The sequence below is a fragment of the Acomys minous genome (genome assembly GCF_964271855.1).
Source record: "Acomys minous genome assembly, chromosome: 18".
NCBI classification, from domain to species: Eukaryota; Metazoa; Chordata; class Mammalia; order Rodentia; family Muridae; genus Acomys; species Acomys minous.
Genome location: NC_140501.1, coordinates 59,230,327 through 59,247,462, shown reverse-complemented (window position 1 = coordinate 59,247,462; position 17,136 = coordinate 59,230,327). Strand labels below are relative to the sequence as shown.

Below are 17,136 nucleotides of genomic sequence, written 5' to 3'. Positions count from 1 at the left end.
ACGGGCAATTCTGTATCTGACTGTGCAAGCATATCTGGTAAGTCTCAGAGAACTGTGCACTAAAAAGGGTTAATTTTAGTGCGTGTAAATGATTCATCACTAAAAAAAGAAAGCGGTATACCGTGCTAATAAACACCTCCAAAAGAATGAAAGAAACCTCTACTGTGAGGCTAACAAGGAGTAAAACCTTCTACTTAATAGCTCATGTTATGAAAAAGCAACTTTCAAATTGGCAAGGGGCTGACAAAAAGATTACCACAACAACATACTGCTTGTTCACAGAGCAGTAATAAACTTCATCCTATAATCCCCGGACTAAAGAGAGGCCAATATTTTAATCGATATTTTACTGGCAGACTCTGGCTGTAGAAACGGCATTTAACGGGATGAATCTGCACTGCCTTGCGCTGGCTTGAAAACCCAGGCAGGGAAGCCTGTGTGTCACCCCTCTGCCCGGGCTGCCTTTAAGGGTGCCTGTGGCCTATCAGAACTTGAGACTTGAGAAGCAGCGGGCAATCCAGTGGCCCAGGACATCAGCCGGGAAAGGGCGAGCAGTCTAGCTGCCCAAGTTGATGGTAAGAATGCAGCAGATGTAATTTACTACCAAAAGTACAGACACTACAGAGGCCAGCTTTCTGATGGGATGCATGTAACAGAAGCAGTTTGACTAACTAAAGGTAAAGGCAGCGAAACCCAAAGCTAGGCCCAAGAGAGCAAGAGTGCTAACATGAGCAGTTACACTGAGCTCATGCACGTAAGTAGGTCTTAAAGCAAAAGATGAAAACCACGTCTCCTTCCCTAGAGCTACAGATTAGCAGAGGAGCCTGCATCCAGCTTGGGACTCTCCAAAAGCCAGGGCACAGCTTGGGGATGGTACCCTAGAGGCACCAGCCACTCCCGTGGTCTCAGGCTATGATTTGCCTACTCCTGCCACAGAACATGTTTTTTTGCTGTGTGACAAGCTTTTCTACCACATGGTTTTCAGCCAGTGTTTTAAAGCCCACTTATGTGTATGAGTTCAGTGTAATTATTCATATTAGGGCATTTGCTCTTGTCTATATAGTCTCCACTCTCAACCTTGGACACGCTGTCATTCCTAACCAAATGTCAATGAAATCCACCTGCTCAGATTTGTACCACTTGGCTACATAGGAGCCCAAATGGATAAATCCAAGCTCAGCTTACATTGGAGTTGACTTAGGAGTGTGTATGTGTTCATGTGGTATACACGCATGTGTGTGCCCATGTGTGGAGGCCAGTGTGGATGCTAAGTGTCTTCCTCAGTTGTTCTCTGTCTTATTTTCTGAGACAGGATCTTCCACTGAGCCTGGAGCCCGCTGATTCAGCTAAAATGACAGCAAGCTCCAGGGGTCTTCCTGTATACTGCTCCCCAACTCGGGGACAACCCCAGCTGGCTCTATGAGGTGTGCGCCAAAGGTGCAGACTCAGGTCTTTACAATTGGTTGGCAAGCACTTTAGAAGCTGAGCCACTCAACAGAACCAATTTTAAAAATAAGACAGTGAGAATTTTAGGCAAGTCTCTAGTGCAGCGGTTCTCGATCTGTGATCATGACCCTTTTGGGGACCAAAGGACCCTTTCACAGGGGGCACTTAGGACTATTTGCATATCAGGTGTTTGCATTTCTGCTCATAACAGTAGCAAAATCACAGTTATGGCGTAGCAATGGAAATAATTTCATTGTTGGGGGTTGACACATGAGGAACTGTATTAAAAGGCTCACAATGTAGGAAGGTTGAGAACCACTGACGTAGTGGCCGAAAAAGCGAAGTCACATTGGGGAACACCACAAAAGAACTGTGAATGGCAGGAAAAAAAAAACACTAGGGGAAAAAAAAAAAGACCAATTGGTAAAGTCAATTTTACAAGGATGAAGACTTGAGAATTTTAGGCACGATCGATCAAATTTAGGAAAAGGTAGGACTGTGCTTAAGGTGTGCAATTAAAGTTACCCATTAGTTCTTGAAAGATGATGCCAGACAAATTTAATATAAACTGTGGGTCCTGAGCAGGTGCAGGTCCCCATACATAAACGATGCCATGGTAGACTCAGTCACATCAGAAAGTCATCTCCTCAACAGAAGAAACCCACGCTATACCTCTCTAGAGAAATCTCTCATAGTTTAAAAGACTATATACAAAACAGCAACAACAAACTGGCAGATTCTTACTTGCCTGCCTCTGCTAAGTGTGTTCAATCTGCTTAGTCCTGTCGGGGGCAAAAAGGGTTAAGAAAAAGTCAGGGCCAATTTCTAAAATCAAAGTGACCTGCGCAACAGGAAGGGGAGCTGAGCTGTAATTCATGAGACTGTGACTTGGGAGTTGGGCGAGCCACTCCACACAGCTGAGTTTTGTTTCTGCCTAGCACCAGCTGGGGGAGGAGCGGGCACTAAGTAAAACTTTGGAACCATGGCCGACCTCAAGGTCCCATGGTCCTACAGGTCCGTTTCACTCAGCTCATGTTTTTAGACTTAGACTTTTTAAAAAAAACTATTATTCCAAGGAAATTTAAGCATTTTATAGAGTTTCAAATTCTCAATTTTAAAACCATCAATGTCTAAATATGTTTTTTTTAAAATGCTGGGTATTTATAATGATCCTCTTAGATAAAACAGCTGCAAAAACATCATTTAAAAAAAAGCTCACACCGTCCCACGTAAAAGGCAGCAAGAGTCTATTTTTATAAAGTTCAAAGCGACTGTGAATCTTGCAGAGGAGTCCCTGAGGACACCAGGACGGCTGTTTCTCTGCCGCTGGGCCTGCCCCCATCCACTTTCCACCTTGTGCTAATAAACTCCCAGCTCTATGCACTAGCAGCCATCAACTTGGCCTCACCAAGAACATTCCCACCGCAGGGCTAACTAGTTCCACAGCCATCGTTGGACTGAAATACAAACCTCCCGTGTTCCTTACCCAGGCTTCCACTATGACATTTATCTGAGCTGGGATGAACGCCGAGTGTGAATGGGAAAGACAGATGCTGGCCTCTCTCGGCACACACTGACCCGTCCCTCTCCTCCTGCCCTTCCACCGTTCCACATGGCTCCAGCTCATCCATCTATCTTAACCCATTTCACCTTGGGACCTGGAAGCGCCAACCCAATACCCCTGTGAAGTACCATTTCTTGGAGCAAGCAGCACTGGTTCTGTCCAGCCAGCAGTCGGCTCACTGTGTGCAGCTGCAGGGCCCCTTAGTTGTATCCCCAGTCTACTCCAACAGCACAGATTCTGGGCCCAAAGTATTCACTTGAAGAATGAGGCAAGAAAAGCAGACGCCAGAAGGTCTCTATATTTCAAGGCAATTTTCCTGTTGCCCCATGGGAAGTCTCTCTCAATGTTTTTTTTTTCTATACTTTGACTGCCCAACAATTAGCATAAAATGGAAACCACCCAGGAACTCGTGGACTCTGAACCGAGTTGTTCTTAAGACAGGTTAGTGCCAAGCAGAGTTTCCTGGGCAGGACACGAGGCCACACTCAACTGTCAATCACAGATGGGAGCATGGTAGAGCTTATCCTGGCTCCCCTAATATTAGCATTCCACTGGCTGCAGCAGGGCTTCTCCTGGAGCAAATGCATGGCCTGTACATGTGATGGGGCTCATACCTCTTACAGAAAGGCCAACAGACAGACGGCCTTCTGTGCCGTTGGCCTGTCACCATGCTCACATTAAGCTCACAGCGGCCCATCTATGTCAAATCATATCAAGAAACACAAAGCCAGCTCTTCCAAGGTGGGCACACAGATAACAACAGAGCTTAGCTATCATGATTTTTATCTTTTACCACAATGGCAAGTATTGAATCTAAACTGGAACACACAGTGTGTGTGTGTGTGTGTGTGTGTGTGTGTGTGTGTATGTGTGTGTGTGTGTAGAATATATGTGTGTGCACATTTAAGTATGGATGTATACACACATCATCGTATATATGGAGGGCAGAGGTCAACGTTGAGTATCTGTATCACTCACCACCTTCTTTTTGCGGAGACAAGGCCTCTTACTGAGCCTAGAGCTTACCATTTCAGCTGGACTGTCTAGCCAGCAAGTCCCCAGATACGTGACCCTTGCACTGAGAGTACAGACCTGTGCCATGACACCATGATTTTAGGTGGATACAAAAGATCTCGGGTCCGCATGCTCGTACAGTAAGCCACTTCACCCATGGAGCCATGGCCCTCCTCCTCCTCCCCGCCCCTCAGTGTTTTGAGACAAAGTTTCTCTGTGTATACCTGGCTATTCTGTCCTGGAACTTGCTTTGTAGACCAGGCTGGACCCAAACTCAGAGATCCACCTGCTTTTGTCTCTGTTGTGATTAAAAGGCATGTGCCACCTATGCTCAATAAAATACTGACTTTTTGTTTTATTTTTGGTTCTTGGTTTTTGAGACAGGGTTTTGTGTGTGTGTGTGTGTGTGTGTGTGTGTGTGTGTGTGTAGCCTTGGCTGTCCTGGATTTGCTTTGTAGACCAGGCTGACCTCGAACTCACAGAGTTTGCCTGCTTCTGCCTCTGCCTCCCCAAGTGCTGGGATTAAAGGCATGTACCACCACGCCCAGCTTAGAACACTGGCTTTAAAAATAATCTGTTTCAAAAATATTTTTCCCAAGGGAAGGCCAGGTGGAAGCCCCATTCCAGAATATGCTTCCAATGCTGCCGATGGTTGGTCATGTGTCAGATCTAGAAAACCAAACATCTGAGCAACTGCTAGCCCCCCTTGGGGACATACCACAGAGATGACAACACCAGAACTTCAACAATTTACAAGCATCTTTCCCTAATTTCTTTATCCCTAAGTTTTCAGTTAAGGCAAATTCTTCCCATGATCAAAATCAAAGAGGCTTTTTAAAAACTCTGTCTCTGGGTTTCGTCTATAAATTACACAAGGGGATGGCTACATAAGGATCGTGAGTTATGATCCAGGCTTTAACATTACAAAAGACATCAAAAGTCCCCACTCACTGTCTGCCCTGCATAGTCATGGGCAATCTTTCTGCCATCACTGTAAGCATAGAAGGTGTCTACTGCAGACACAGAGAGGGACTCTCAGTTTCTTAAAGTGACAGAAGTCCTGCCAGGCTGCTAGATCACAGTCCTGACCCTTGAGCGTATGCCAAGAACCCACTGCAGAGGCACAGGGATGCCTGTCTCCCCACTGGCTTCAGGAAGCCTATCAGCTTCCAGCCAGAATCTTCCAGACGATAGCTTGTTTTGCCTTTGGAGGACAATCCATCTGGCTGCTGCTACAAAACAGTGTGTAGTTAATTTAATGCAAAACCAAACTCCATGTAAAAATTCTGTACAATCAACCTTTACACTCCATTTCCCTCAATGTGGCAAAGGGAGCTAAGTGCTGAGACAACAGCCCCCCCCAACCCTTCTAGCCTTTATTTCAATTATGCGAAAGCGGATCTAACCTAAATGTCTACCATTTTAGGAACCTTAACCTGCACAGCACTGGACAGTCACATCACGCACAGCCAGCACCCCACCCTTTCCGGAGTTCTTTGTGGTTGATTTTTTTTTTTCCTAATTAAAAAATTCCAGTTTTACTTAACACAGCTATACACTAATAAGGACACGTCTTGTAGTACTGTGTCTATGCTTTAGCAGCACTGACCAAAAACAAAGGAAGACGATGTCATGGGAAATGAAGTCAGTAAGGAGTAGCCCCAAACCACTCAGAGGCAGGAGGATGGAGAGAGGTCACTGGGATACCCGGTACTTGGCAGGGCCTGTTGGGGATCACACAGCGGGGTGGCACACCCAGGGCCTATGTGAGGAATGGGCACGCGGCATGTTGGCCGGATCACTGCCAATGCTTCTGAGCACCTTTTCCCCAACCACACCGCCAGTCACTGGAAGTGGTCACGCGTGTGTTTCAGGAACCCCACCCTGGCTTCCAAAGAGACAGTGGAGAAAATACAACCATCAAGAAGGTGCAAAGTGCTAAAAGGAGGCAGTTTCAAAGGAAGGCAGGCAGCTGCTGTGTCCTCGGTTTAGTTTTACCTGCTGTTGGGCCCTCTGAGAAGCCACAAGGGCCATTGCTTGGTTCCTATTTTCAAACCACTTCAACAATAGCCACTTCGCCTCAATACAGTTTATGTGGTGCAGCCAATGAATGCTTAGCAACAAGATATCCGCTCTGCAGACAGAGGTCCCCACACCAAGCCTGTGGCCTGTTCAAGGCAGCGTGGTGAAATGGCGTGGTAACTGGACCAACATCACTCTAGAATATCTGTCGCCTTGGGAGAGGAAACAGTGCTTTTCCACACGGCTTCTTATAGGTGGAACTGGAGAAAACACAGATGCTCAATCAATACAAGAAGGGCCCAAGCACACCGTAGGGGAGCGCACAGCGGGGCGGCGTCCCCACGGTCTGTGTGAAGGAATGGGAAATGGCTCTCAAGGATGCAAACTCAGGGTCCGTGTAAAGGAACAGGTGATGAAGAGGAGCCTTCAAGTGAAATACAGACTGCAGACCATGATCCAGAGCATGATGGTGTTTATCTTTTAAAAAAATATATATCTATAGAGAAAACGGCAAGCGTGGATAACATTTAAGGGGTAGGGGTAAGTAGTGGGCACTTCCAGGATACATTACACACAAAAGAACAGTGCAGACCTTCCTTGCATAGGAGCCCCCTTTATGGAGTATTATACCAAATAGGAATATGATGCCAAATAAGAAACAGTCATGCCTCAGTTGTCATTGGATACTGTAATAGTCCTCATAAAACAGGCTAGGTCACAGAGTGTGTGCCCACATGCGTGTTATGTAAATTGCTTTTAGACTATATTTTAAATTTTCTGGTAGTTACACAACACACACACACACACATACACACACACACACACACATCTCAGAGGGCATTTGATATGTGTACATGTTACTGTTGCAAAGGTTCCTCTTTAAGTCACAAGAAAACACCTTAAAACACCTAAGTAGCATGCTTATTTCGTTCTCCCTTAAATCAATAACTATAACATTATCATTAGTATTTTTTTTGCAAATGAGAAAAATTATTCTGCAATAACCTTTGACCCTGAAGTTAAAAGCACACACTAAGAGAGCATGCGAGCAGTGCCTCTCCAGTCTGAACATTACATTTGGAGCACACACTGGTGCCAGCGCAGTAATTTGGAACCAGCCAACATTGTCTGAGTGGGCACTCTGACTGTGAACCAGTCAAGGGCTTTGTTCTCTTGGTTTTCAAAATAGAACCATCCAGAAATCCTAACTAGAAACAGAGATACACAATTGTGGAGGTTTTTACATTAAAACAAGAAACAAACAAACAAACAAACAAACAAATCCAACTTTCTAAGCAATGTATGGAGGGGCCTTAGCAACCCTTAGCTGCGCAGTCATCTGAGGCCCTCACTCAGCCCTGTCAGGGCCTCATTCCAAGCAGCACTCTGCAAACAGACTAAAAGGCTGGCTCTACTCAGGGTTAGCCCACTTGAAGGGGAAAGAAAAAAAACAAAACAAAAGCAAGATAGTAGGTATAAATGGCTGAGAAGGTCGCCCAAGGGGTGCTCTGGGAGGTGGAAGGTTGGCAGCCCCGTGCGTAATGTCTTGATAAGAAGTCCAGACTATCAGCAGTCTGCTGGCGGCGAGGAAACCCAGATTATAAAGCAGCCGCGTAAAGCCAACAGCTACGGGGACAGTGCTGGGAAACTTGCCATGCTCCCTTCATGCTGCCAATGCTGTTATCTGTGACCCCAAGTGACACCAAGGAGTGACTGCTATCACGTGTGCAAAGAAGAAAAAAAATTAAGGGAAAAAGCTGGCAGCTGGCAGGAGAGGGACAGACACGTCTAAATCCCATTAGGCGACTGTAAAGGCAAGAGCGGGAGGAAAATAGAGACCGCAAAATGAATGGCACCAACATCTACATGGATTTGAACCTCCCTACCCTGAATCATATAATAATTACATCTACAATACACTCAAGTCCTGCTATGTATTAGAACTTTCTTTCCTAAAAAACAATACCTGCTGTATCTGTAAGCAGAGAGGACCTTTGTCACAGGGTTTAGGGTAGGAAGACCAGTCTAAGCTGTAGGATGCTAGCCAGTTCTCTTTTGTCCACTTGTAAGAGTCCTATAAGACTCAGGGGTGCTCCCAGCACATGGGGGAGTTACTGGGTTCACTAGGCCAGCTATCTTCCATGCAGAGGCAGCCACACCCAGGGAGCACAGAGCAGCAAAGAAACTGCCCCTTATGCAGACCAGCAAACTGCTGTGCTCTGGTGGGCTTGGGGTACACAGACGCACAGGCTGTCTCTGCCCCACTGATATCTGTGGCTGGGCAGCCATGTGCTGTAAATAATCTGCACAGCTTGGGAAAACCCTCTTTCCTAGTGTGGACACCAAATAAGTGGCATCAACCTGTACGTGCGACCTGAAGGATTCATTAGGAAAGAGTTCCCAAGCTGATAAAGTAGTGATTGGTCACTGTTACAATAGCAATCCACCTGCTTGAAGGGAGGCTTTTAAGAGACAACACTAGGGAAAGTTAGTTTCTCCCTAGTTATTATTTTAGGTACTTTATTATTTTTGCTAAGAGTTGAAAATGTATACCATAATATAATGCGATATAAAAACAGGCAACATTGATTTCTACTGCTCTAAAGACTGGCTTCCACTCATTCTGCCTCATCCACATCTTCTTCCTCCTCACTGTATAGCTGAGCTGACCATGAAGCGCCCCCCCCCCCATCCTTCTGTGTCTACCTGTCAAGTGCTGGGATTACAGGCATGTGCCACCCTCTCTGGCTAAAACCTCTCAATGGTCTTTTGTGACAGTAGCCATGTTTAACTTTAGGATTCCTCTCTCCTGCCCCATCTCTCATAGTTGCTATTATTGGTATCAGTACTGGGTACTGAACCCAGGGCTTTGCACACAGTAAGCAACTGGTCTACCACAGAGCCGCATCCCTAACCCTCCTATCTTCTAAAGGCATTTGGAAATCTAGAGTCAAGATAGCCTCAAAGACACACTTTCATAGCAGAGCTGTTCCCAGAAAGGAAGACCCAAGTGACCAGTAACAAACAGCAAACATAAAGGGCCTCCTCCACTTCTGGGGTCTTGAGCTCTGGCAAGCACGCATTTTTTTCCCCTCATGAATGAATTAGCATCTCAGTATGCTGGTTAGTTTTTGCCAACCTGACACAAACTAGAGTCATCCGGGAAGTGAAATCTCAATCGAGAAAATGCCTCCCACGAGCGAGGGCCCAGTGATGCCACCCATGGGCAGGTATAAGGAAACAAAGAGAGCAAGCCACGGGGAGCAAACCAGTAAGCAGCCCTGCCTCCAGGTCCTGCCTCCAGGTTCCTGCTTTGTGTCCCTTCCCTGACTTCCCTCAGTGACTGAACTACAGCTACACTGAATTAATCCTTCCTTCCCCAAGTCGCCTTCAGTCAACATTTTAATCACAGCACTAGGAACCTAACAAGGAGAGGGCAGGAGAACACGAACTCAGTGTGACATTTCAAATGATCTTATCAGTGATGCTCCACTCATTTATACCCCTTATCCACAGGAGCCCCAGCATCCAAATATCCCCCAGGGGCAGGGAGGACATTCAGGAAACAGCAGATTCCACGACAAACGCAGCAGGCGATCAGGCCCCGTACATGCAAGGGAAGAAAAACACAGGACAGGTTTTGTGGAAATGCCTCGGAGCCACCCAGAATGACGGGCACCTCTGTTTCCTGGCACTGACCACACTGGTCTCATTCTGCCCTAGCAAGATGAAAGTGAGAGTGACAGCAGCATTTTCTGGCACCGTGGACACAAGTTAGTGGCAAGCGGGAGGAGCACAGAACCAGGGCAGTGAGGGGGAAACGTGGGAGGAATAAGTGGTTGGACAGGGGAGAAAGGCTGTGCCCAACTTATTACAAGCCTCGTGGTACAGCTAGCTCAAAGGAGGCCGCATGGCACAGATTTTAGCAAGACCCAACAGTATCTTTAACTGTCCATTAACAAAACCCTTCTTTAAGATGGGTTTAATAAACCTGGGCAGTGGTGGCACACACCTTTAATCCCAGCACTGAGGAAGCAGAGGCAGGTGGATTGATGCAAGTTCGAGGCCAGACTGGTCTACAAAGCGAATTCAGGACAGCCAAGGCTACAGAGAGATACCCTGTCTTGAAAAACAAAACAAAACAAAACAAAATAAACAAACAAATAAGATGGGTTTAATGTCCAAAGATGTCCTCTGCAGAGGCCTGCCTCCTTCGGGGGAGGAAAGCACTGTGCCCCCCGCCCCCTGGCTCCTTACCTCGATGATGTAGAGGACCACGTTCTTGTAGAAACAGTAGAGAATGCACTTGGTCACCCGGTTGTAGCTCCAGGCTCCGTGAACCAAAAGCAGCTTCTCCAAGTAGGAAAACTGAAAGGGGACAGTGACAAGGTTCAGAGCAGCCTGTCATTGAGGAATAAAAGACACAGACTGTCCTTATAAGCAGAAAATAGACAGGGAGGGGGGAAGTAACCAACCCACAAAACCCCAGAACAAAACCTGTTCCCCTGAGGTGGGGCTTTCATGGCAGCTGAGAAAGGAAAGTCTCTTCAATTGACTACTTGTTATTTTCCCCAAACATGCTGCTGGACTCTCCCTACCACCCTTGGGCAACTCAGCCCTAAATGCCTTTCAGAAACTTATTGGGCAAAGAAGGCGACTATCCGACCTGGGAGGAAAGCACACTGGAGTGGGACACCTCCACAAGATCCGGTCACAGGAGAAAGGCACAGAGACACACTCCCAACAGAAGTTTGAGTCAACAAAGGTATGCATACGAGTACAGTGTTCCATCAGTTTATACATCCTGTGCCCTACAGAGGCACCTGGACCGACTTAGACAAAGACACATAGCTATAGAGACACAGAGACATGAAAATGCCACACACACACACACACACACACACACTCACACACACATGTACACACACTCACACATGCATGTTCACACACACATGTACACACACTTGCACACACACGCACACATGTGCGCACACACATACACTCACACACACATGCACACACACATTCACATACATGTATACACATTCATGCAAGCATGTGCGCACACACACATGTACACACACATGTATACACACGCATGCTCGCATGTGCACACTCACAGGTGTGTATATACACTCATGCATGTGTGTACACACTCACACACTCACATGTGTACACCCTCATGTACACACGTGCACACATATGTACACACACTCACACACGCATGTGCGCACACACACAATCTCACATACGAACCTACTTCTCTGTCCATGTTGTAGTCTTTCATTATCTTCCACTCAAACAGGGTACCTGACTGTGCAAGCAGGGGCAGCTGACTGGCTCTGGGTAGAGGTGATTTGAGGACCTTTGTAGTCTGAGACAAAGCCATAGTACTCCAATAGCGTCTACTTTAAATCAACTCTGTCTCCTCAGAGTCACTCCAGGCAGACAAAGGCAGGAGCAGGTGGAATGTTCTCTGGCAGATGGGGAGCTGAGGGCTAGGGACACACACTATACCACCCAGTCCTTCTGCCTAGTTCAGGTGGCCAAGAGTGGCCAGTCACCTGCCCAGCAGCTGCTATGTGTGCAAGCCTGAGGCAGGCAAGCAAGGACATGGGAGCAGGCCTCAGCCCACTGAATGACTTTCCTAGCATCTTTTCTCTTCTTTATCTTATGGGGCACGTCCTTCAAAACACATTTTTTTTTAAATGTGGCCACCCACATAGGAAAAAAAAAAGAACATGGTGTGAACTTCAACAAGACGTGGTTGGCACTTCAATAGGGCAGAGGAACTTATCCAATGGGTGGTGTTTTGGGCATGGCAATTAAGGAAGAGGCAATTTAGAACCTGGTGCTTGGCATAGACTCAACCCTGAGATGACATCATACCCCCACAGGACAATGAACAGGAAAACCCAGGCATGGGTATCAGCAGACGCCTTAGCTTCCTTTGGTGGAGGTGCCTACTACCATGGAAAGCAAAGAAAACCCCCAAATGGGCTTGGAAGGCTCTCCACACCCCTCTCTCTGATGCCTCCTTTCAACAAAGGATGCCTCTCCCTCTCCCTCCTATCCCTTGCACTTTCGGTAAGGAACCCTCCCTCCCTAGACATTCTAAAGAGAAAAGCAGACAAATATTTGCCAGTAACTCCTAGGAAACCTCTTAAGATCCCTTCCAGCCATATGATGTTATAACTCAAGTATTTAATAATGCTGGGGTGTATAACATCCACAGTTGCTGACAGCAGACAGGAAGCGTGGGTCCCATGGGCCTCTGCACAGTTGACTCGGCAAAGTAATGGAGCAGGTGTGTGTGGCGGCCCCCAAGGTCACAGGGGTCTGCCGCTCTCTGATGTTGGGCCTGTGCTCAGACCTGAGGCCAGTCGTCCTGTGTGTAGGACCTTCAGATTTCTCACCTGTAAAATCAGAACTCCTACCGCCTACTCCGGGATTCAGCTCAGGGACTTGGGGGGGGCGGGGGGGCGGGGCGGTCCACAAAGAAACAAAACTGACTTAGTCAATTTTCAAAGCTACGTGGTCTGAGTAATTTCTGGCTGCCTTTACAGAACCTCAAACCAGAAGGAAACATGAGAGGTGATCAAACAGAGCTTCCTTCAGGGATGGGGAGCCCCAAAGTTGCAGAGGACCAGACCACAAGCCCTGGGACTATAGGAAAGTTGCGTGTTTTCTATGCATCTCTGGATTTCAGCTGAAAGGGTGACAGCCACTGTTCCTTGTAATCATGCAGTTAGGTTTAACGCGTTCTTCAAAAGCCTATTCAGGAAAGCAGGGGGTCGGGGGAGGAGCTGGCGCTACAGCCAATGCAGGTATCTAGCCATAAGACCCTGCAACTTTGTATCTGGGAGAAAATGCCAGTATTCCCTGGGCCTAAGCATCTAGATATCTACCAGGCCAGACAGCCCAGACATTTCCCAGAAGGGTCTTAGGTTGGCTCTTCTTCTTCTTCTTCTTGTGGCTATCATGAAGGACTGGACATCTCTTGGATCCTTGGGGCCAGAAACACATCAAAAGCAATAACCGTAAAATGCACCAGAACTGTGCTGGCAACACTCCATTCAGAGAAAGACAGCTGAATGCAGCCTGACTGCAGGAAGATGCCTGCTTCTGACCATGAGTCACCTGGCCGCTGCTCTCTCAGTTCACCCCACAGCCAGGATTCTAGAGGGTTCCCAGCCATGGCTGCCAAGAGGGGACATCTGTATGTGACTGCTTCTTTCTGACCTTAACCACTTGCCAGGAACATGCCAGCGCTTGAGTGAGGGACTATGTGGCATTCTGAGAATAGCTGATCTTCAATGTGGGATGCACAGAATTTAAAAAAAAAAAAAGGCAGTGGGAACAGGGGCAATCTATGGAACCTGTCTGCCATGAAAGGCAAGTCTCTAAATAATAGGTCCATGGCTAGTCCCACTTCCGGCCTAAGGGAACCCAAGCCAGCATAGGGGCCTCAAACCGTTCAAGATTCAAATGACAGAGAAATCAGCAGGCGCTTGCCGTGCACCTAGATGGCCTCCGAGTCCTTGGGGCTGCCTCCCGCGCCCAGCTGCCCTCACTGTGAAAAGGGAGGCTCACCTGCGCGATGGCATAATCTGAGTTGTTGGTAGCCTGCATGCCCTCGTTCCCGCTGATGCCGACCCCTACATGGGCAGTCTGGATCATCCCCACATCATTGGCACCGTCCCCGATGGCCAGGGTGATGGCTTTCACGCGCTTCTTCACGACGTCCACGATCTCAGACTTCTGCAGAGGGGACACTCTGTGAGAGAAGAGAGAAGAAAGAAGAGGGAAGAGTGAGGACCTGCAGGGAAAGTTCCAGAAAATTTTACAGAAAGGAAAGAAAACAGGCAGGACATGAGAAAGGGAAGGAAGAAAGCACAGCAAGGGGAGAGCTGATTCCATTTCTACCCCAGAGATGATGATGTGTTTGCCAGGCAGCCAGCGCAGGAGGCTGGGTCCAGACAGGCCCAGGCCCGAGGTCTTCTGGTACTTGAAGGGCAGCAGCACAGCCCGGAAGAGGAAGAGCAAAGCAGCCCCTGCTTGGGAGGATGGTAGGTACTAAGATCCCTCTACTCTCTGGGAAGAGAACTTCCATAAACCTAAGAACCCAGTGAGCAGCAATGTTGGTTAATGAACTGTGCCATTGTACTGCAAGCTGGGATGATTCCCCTTAGCATGAAAAGTCCCACCAGCAACTCAGGGCTGATTTCTTTTTAATACTGAATTGGTAAACTGATATCCAGGGATGGGAAACTTACAAGTAAGTTCCTGAGTCGCCTACGGAGAGAGGTACGGTAGCTGCAACCACACGTGGGCAATGTGTAAACTAGAGTGATGCTCAGAGACGTGCTCCCTTTGTTTTTCTTTTTAAGTCATTTATTTTTATTTTATGTGCATTGGTGTCTTGCCTGAATGTGTGTCTGTGTGAAGGTGTTGGATCCTAGAGTTATAGACAGTTGTGAGCTGCCCTGTGGGTGCTGCGAATTGAACCCAGGTGCTCTTAACCACTGAGCCATCTCTTTAGCCCCAAGACCTGCTTCTTAAGTACTGTGCCCATCTGGCATGGCCCCCACGCTCACGAACACCCTACAGATCTGTGGCTACAGTTTCCCAAGTCTATAGGTTACCTAGCTGAGACTGAGCTGCCTTTTATCAGATGGTAGAGAGAGAAAGGATGATTTGGGGTGGGAGGTTGGGCCATTTCACATGCAAAGGAGGAGCCAGGAGAACTGTGGGTATAGAATATGGAAGGAGCCAAGTAAAGCAAAGGTGTTGCTTTGAGCTAAAACTTGTTGGTTTTTTTAAAACTAGGTATTATAGTTCGGTTCTTAAGGTGTCCTACATAGCCCTACATGTTAAAGGCTTAGTCCCAGGTATTGAGACTAAAATGGGGATTAAAAATTAAAATGGGGACTAAAAAAGAGGGATTGTGGCTGGAGATATTGTTCAGTGGTTGCTAGCACTGAGGTTGATACACAGTACTTACATCATGGCTTACAACTGCCTATAAGTTCAGGTCCAGGGGATCTGATGTCCCTGTTCTAACTTCTGCAAACACCAGGCACACATGTGGTGCATAGACAAACATTCGGTCAAAACACTAATACACATAAAATAAATAATCTTAAAGAATTTTTAATAAAAATAAAGATGGAGCCTAGTAGGAGGGTGTTTCTCAGTCATCAAGAACATGCCTTCAAGGGTGTAGTGGGACCCAGTCCTTCCTCTTTTTCTTTTCCAGTTCCTAGCCTTGAGGTAAATGTCCTTGGTCTGCCATGCACTTCCTGCTATAGTGTTCTGCCTCACTATGGGCCCGAGACAACAAAGTGATCAATGCTGGAGTGAGACCTCTAAATCCAGCCATCGAATCAACTAACCAACCAACAACCAACCAACCAACCAACCAACTAACCAACCAACCAAAACCTCTGTCATCCCAAATAACATTGCTTACAGTAGCAGAAATCTGGCTAAAGTGGCCAACAGGAGCAAGGCACAAGTCACCAGGCTTGTTCAGTTTGCCTCTGGGATTTTTGGCTCTGAAGTCATTCTGTTGGCCTGGTTGCAATGGCTGACAGTACGCTCCATGAATATCCAACAGCCACCTCTTTCCAACTAGCAAAAGCAAGGGGTATATAGAGCAAGTCCTACCCTGGCATTTGAGGAGCATGAAATTCTCATCAAGGATTTATTACACCCTCAGCTGTGATGCCTTGAGAAAATATAAGTCTAGCACATGCTCGGGGTTCAAAGCAGATGTCAAATAGGCAATTTTCACAGACCTGACTAGGCACCAGTGTGCTCCAGCCACATGGAACACTTGAGAATGCCAAGTTGCCATGGAGCAGAAAGCAGCTCTTTCCTATCTTAATTTGTGACCTGGAATCATGCGCCATACTTAATAAGCATTCCCAGAATATAATGTGTTCACCCCATAAAATAAAGCTCCAGACCACATCTGAGCCGGGCACGGTGCTTGCCACACTTCTGTAACCAATTTTGGTACATTATGAGTAAAAACGTAACCTCTAAGAGTTCCATCAACCGAAGAGTTAGGCTGCATACGAGCAGAACACAATATATTTGCAAATGAAGAATTCCCGTTTGAGACTTAAAACTGGCTCAGCACCCCCACTGAGACTCCTTTTCTGTGTCCTGACCATCTTAAACTAGCTATTTTTTTTTTCAAGTTACCTCATCCTAATGCTTAAGTAAAACCAAGGGCGGATGCTTCCACAGAATTAGCATCATACATTAGATGGCTTGAGCTATGAAAGCCCGGGGCAGAGTGATGTTCTCGTTCTGATCTTTCAGGGTAGAATAAGTGAGTTTAGAAAACCCCTTTCCTGCTCAGTCACTGCTCAGAAGGGGCTGGAACTAGACCACAGATCACGCACAGAGTTCCCATGAACTGGAGGAGTTAAAAAAAAAAAAAAAAGACTCCTCACAGAGACAGTCAAGAGAATGCCCGGCCAGCCAACTTACCAGACTCACTATTTTCACTACTTGATTCCAAATGATTAATTAAGTAATCAACAACCAGAAGTTTGCAGATCACTGTGCCAGATCAGTGATTCTCAAGTGTTACATGGCGCCAAAGACATCTATAGACCCTCAGTCAGAAAGCCAGGGAAGGGCTTGTCTTCCCGCTTTGAATGAGAAATGTCCCCCACAGGCTCGTGTATTCAAGCACAGGCTGCCTGGTTGGTGGCACTGTTTCTGAGGGATAGGGAACCTTTAGGAAGCAGAGCCTTGCTGGAGGAAGCACATCACTTGGGCCTGCCTTGGAGTTTGATGGCCTGTCTACTTCCTGTCCTCCTCTGCTTCCTGTATGTCTTGGGGATGTGATCAGTATGCTTCCTGACTGGCAGGCTAGCCTCAAATACCTGCTGCCATGCCTTCCCCGCAATACAGACTGTATCCTCCCTGGAAATGGGAGACAAATAAATCCTTTCTTCCTTAAGCGGCTTTTTGTTAGGGCACTGTCTCAGCAACAGCGAAGTAACAAACTCAGCCAGTGGTGAGAATTTCTAACCAGCTCTCAGGTAATGCTAAAGTGGTTTGTGTCAGCG

The 17,136-nt window shown here is 47.0% G+C and overlaps 1 protein-coding gene across 5 annotated transcripts in view; it reads right to left on the bottom strand.

Annotated features, from left to right (window-relative positions):
- The window catches only part of ATP8A2 (ATPase phospholipid transporting 8A2), a 543,049-nt gene that overhangs the window by 190,262 nt on the left and 335,651 nt on the right, over positions 1-17,136 (bottom strand). For all 5 annotated transcript variants that reach the window (XM_084768271.1, XM_084768273.1, XM_084768274.1 and 2 more), the window contains 2 exons: positions 13,640-13,823; positions 10,304-10,414 (listed from right to left, as the gene is read on the bottom strand). In XM_084768271.1, the coding sequence (XP_084624397.1) occupies positions 10,304-10,414; positions 13,640-13,823 (295 nt within the window). The remainder of the gene's footprint in view (positions 1-10,303; positions 10,415-13,639; positions 13,824-17,136) is intronic.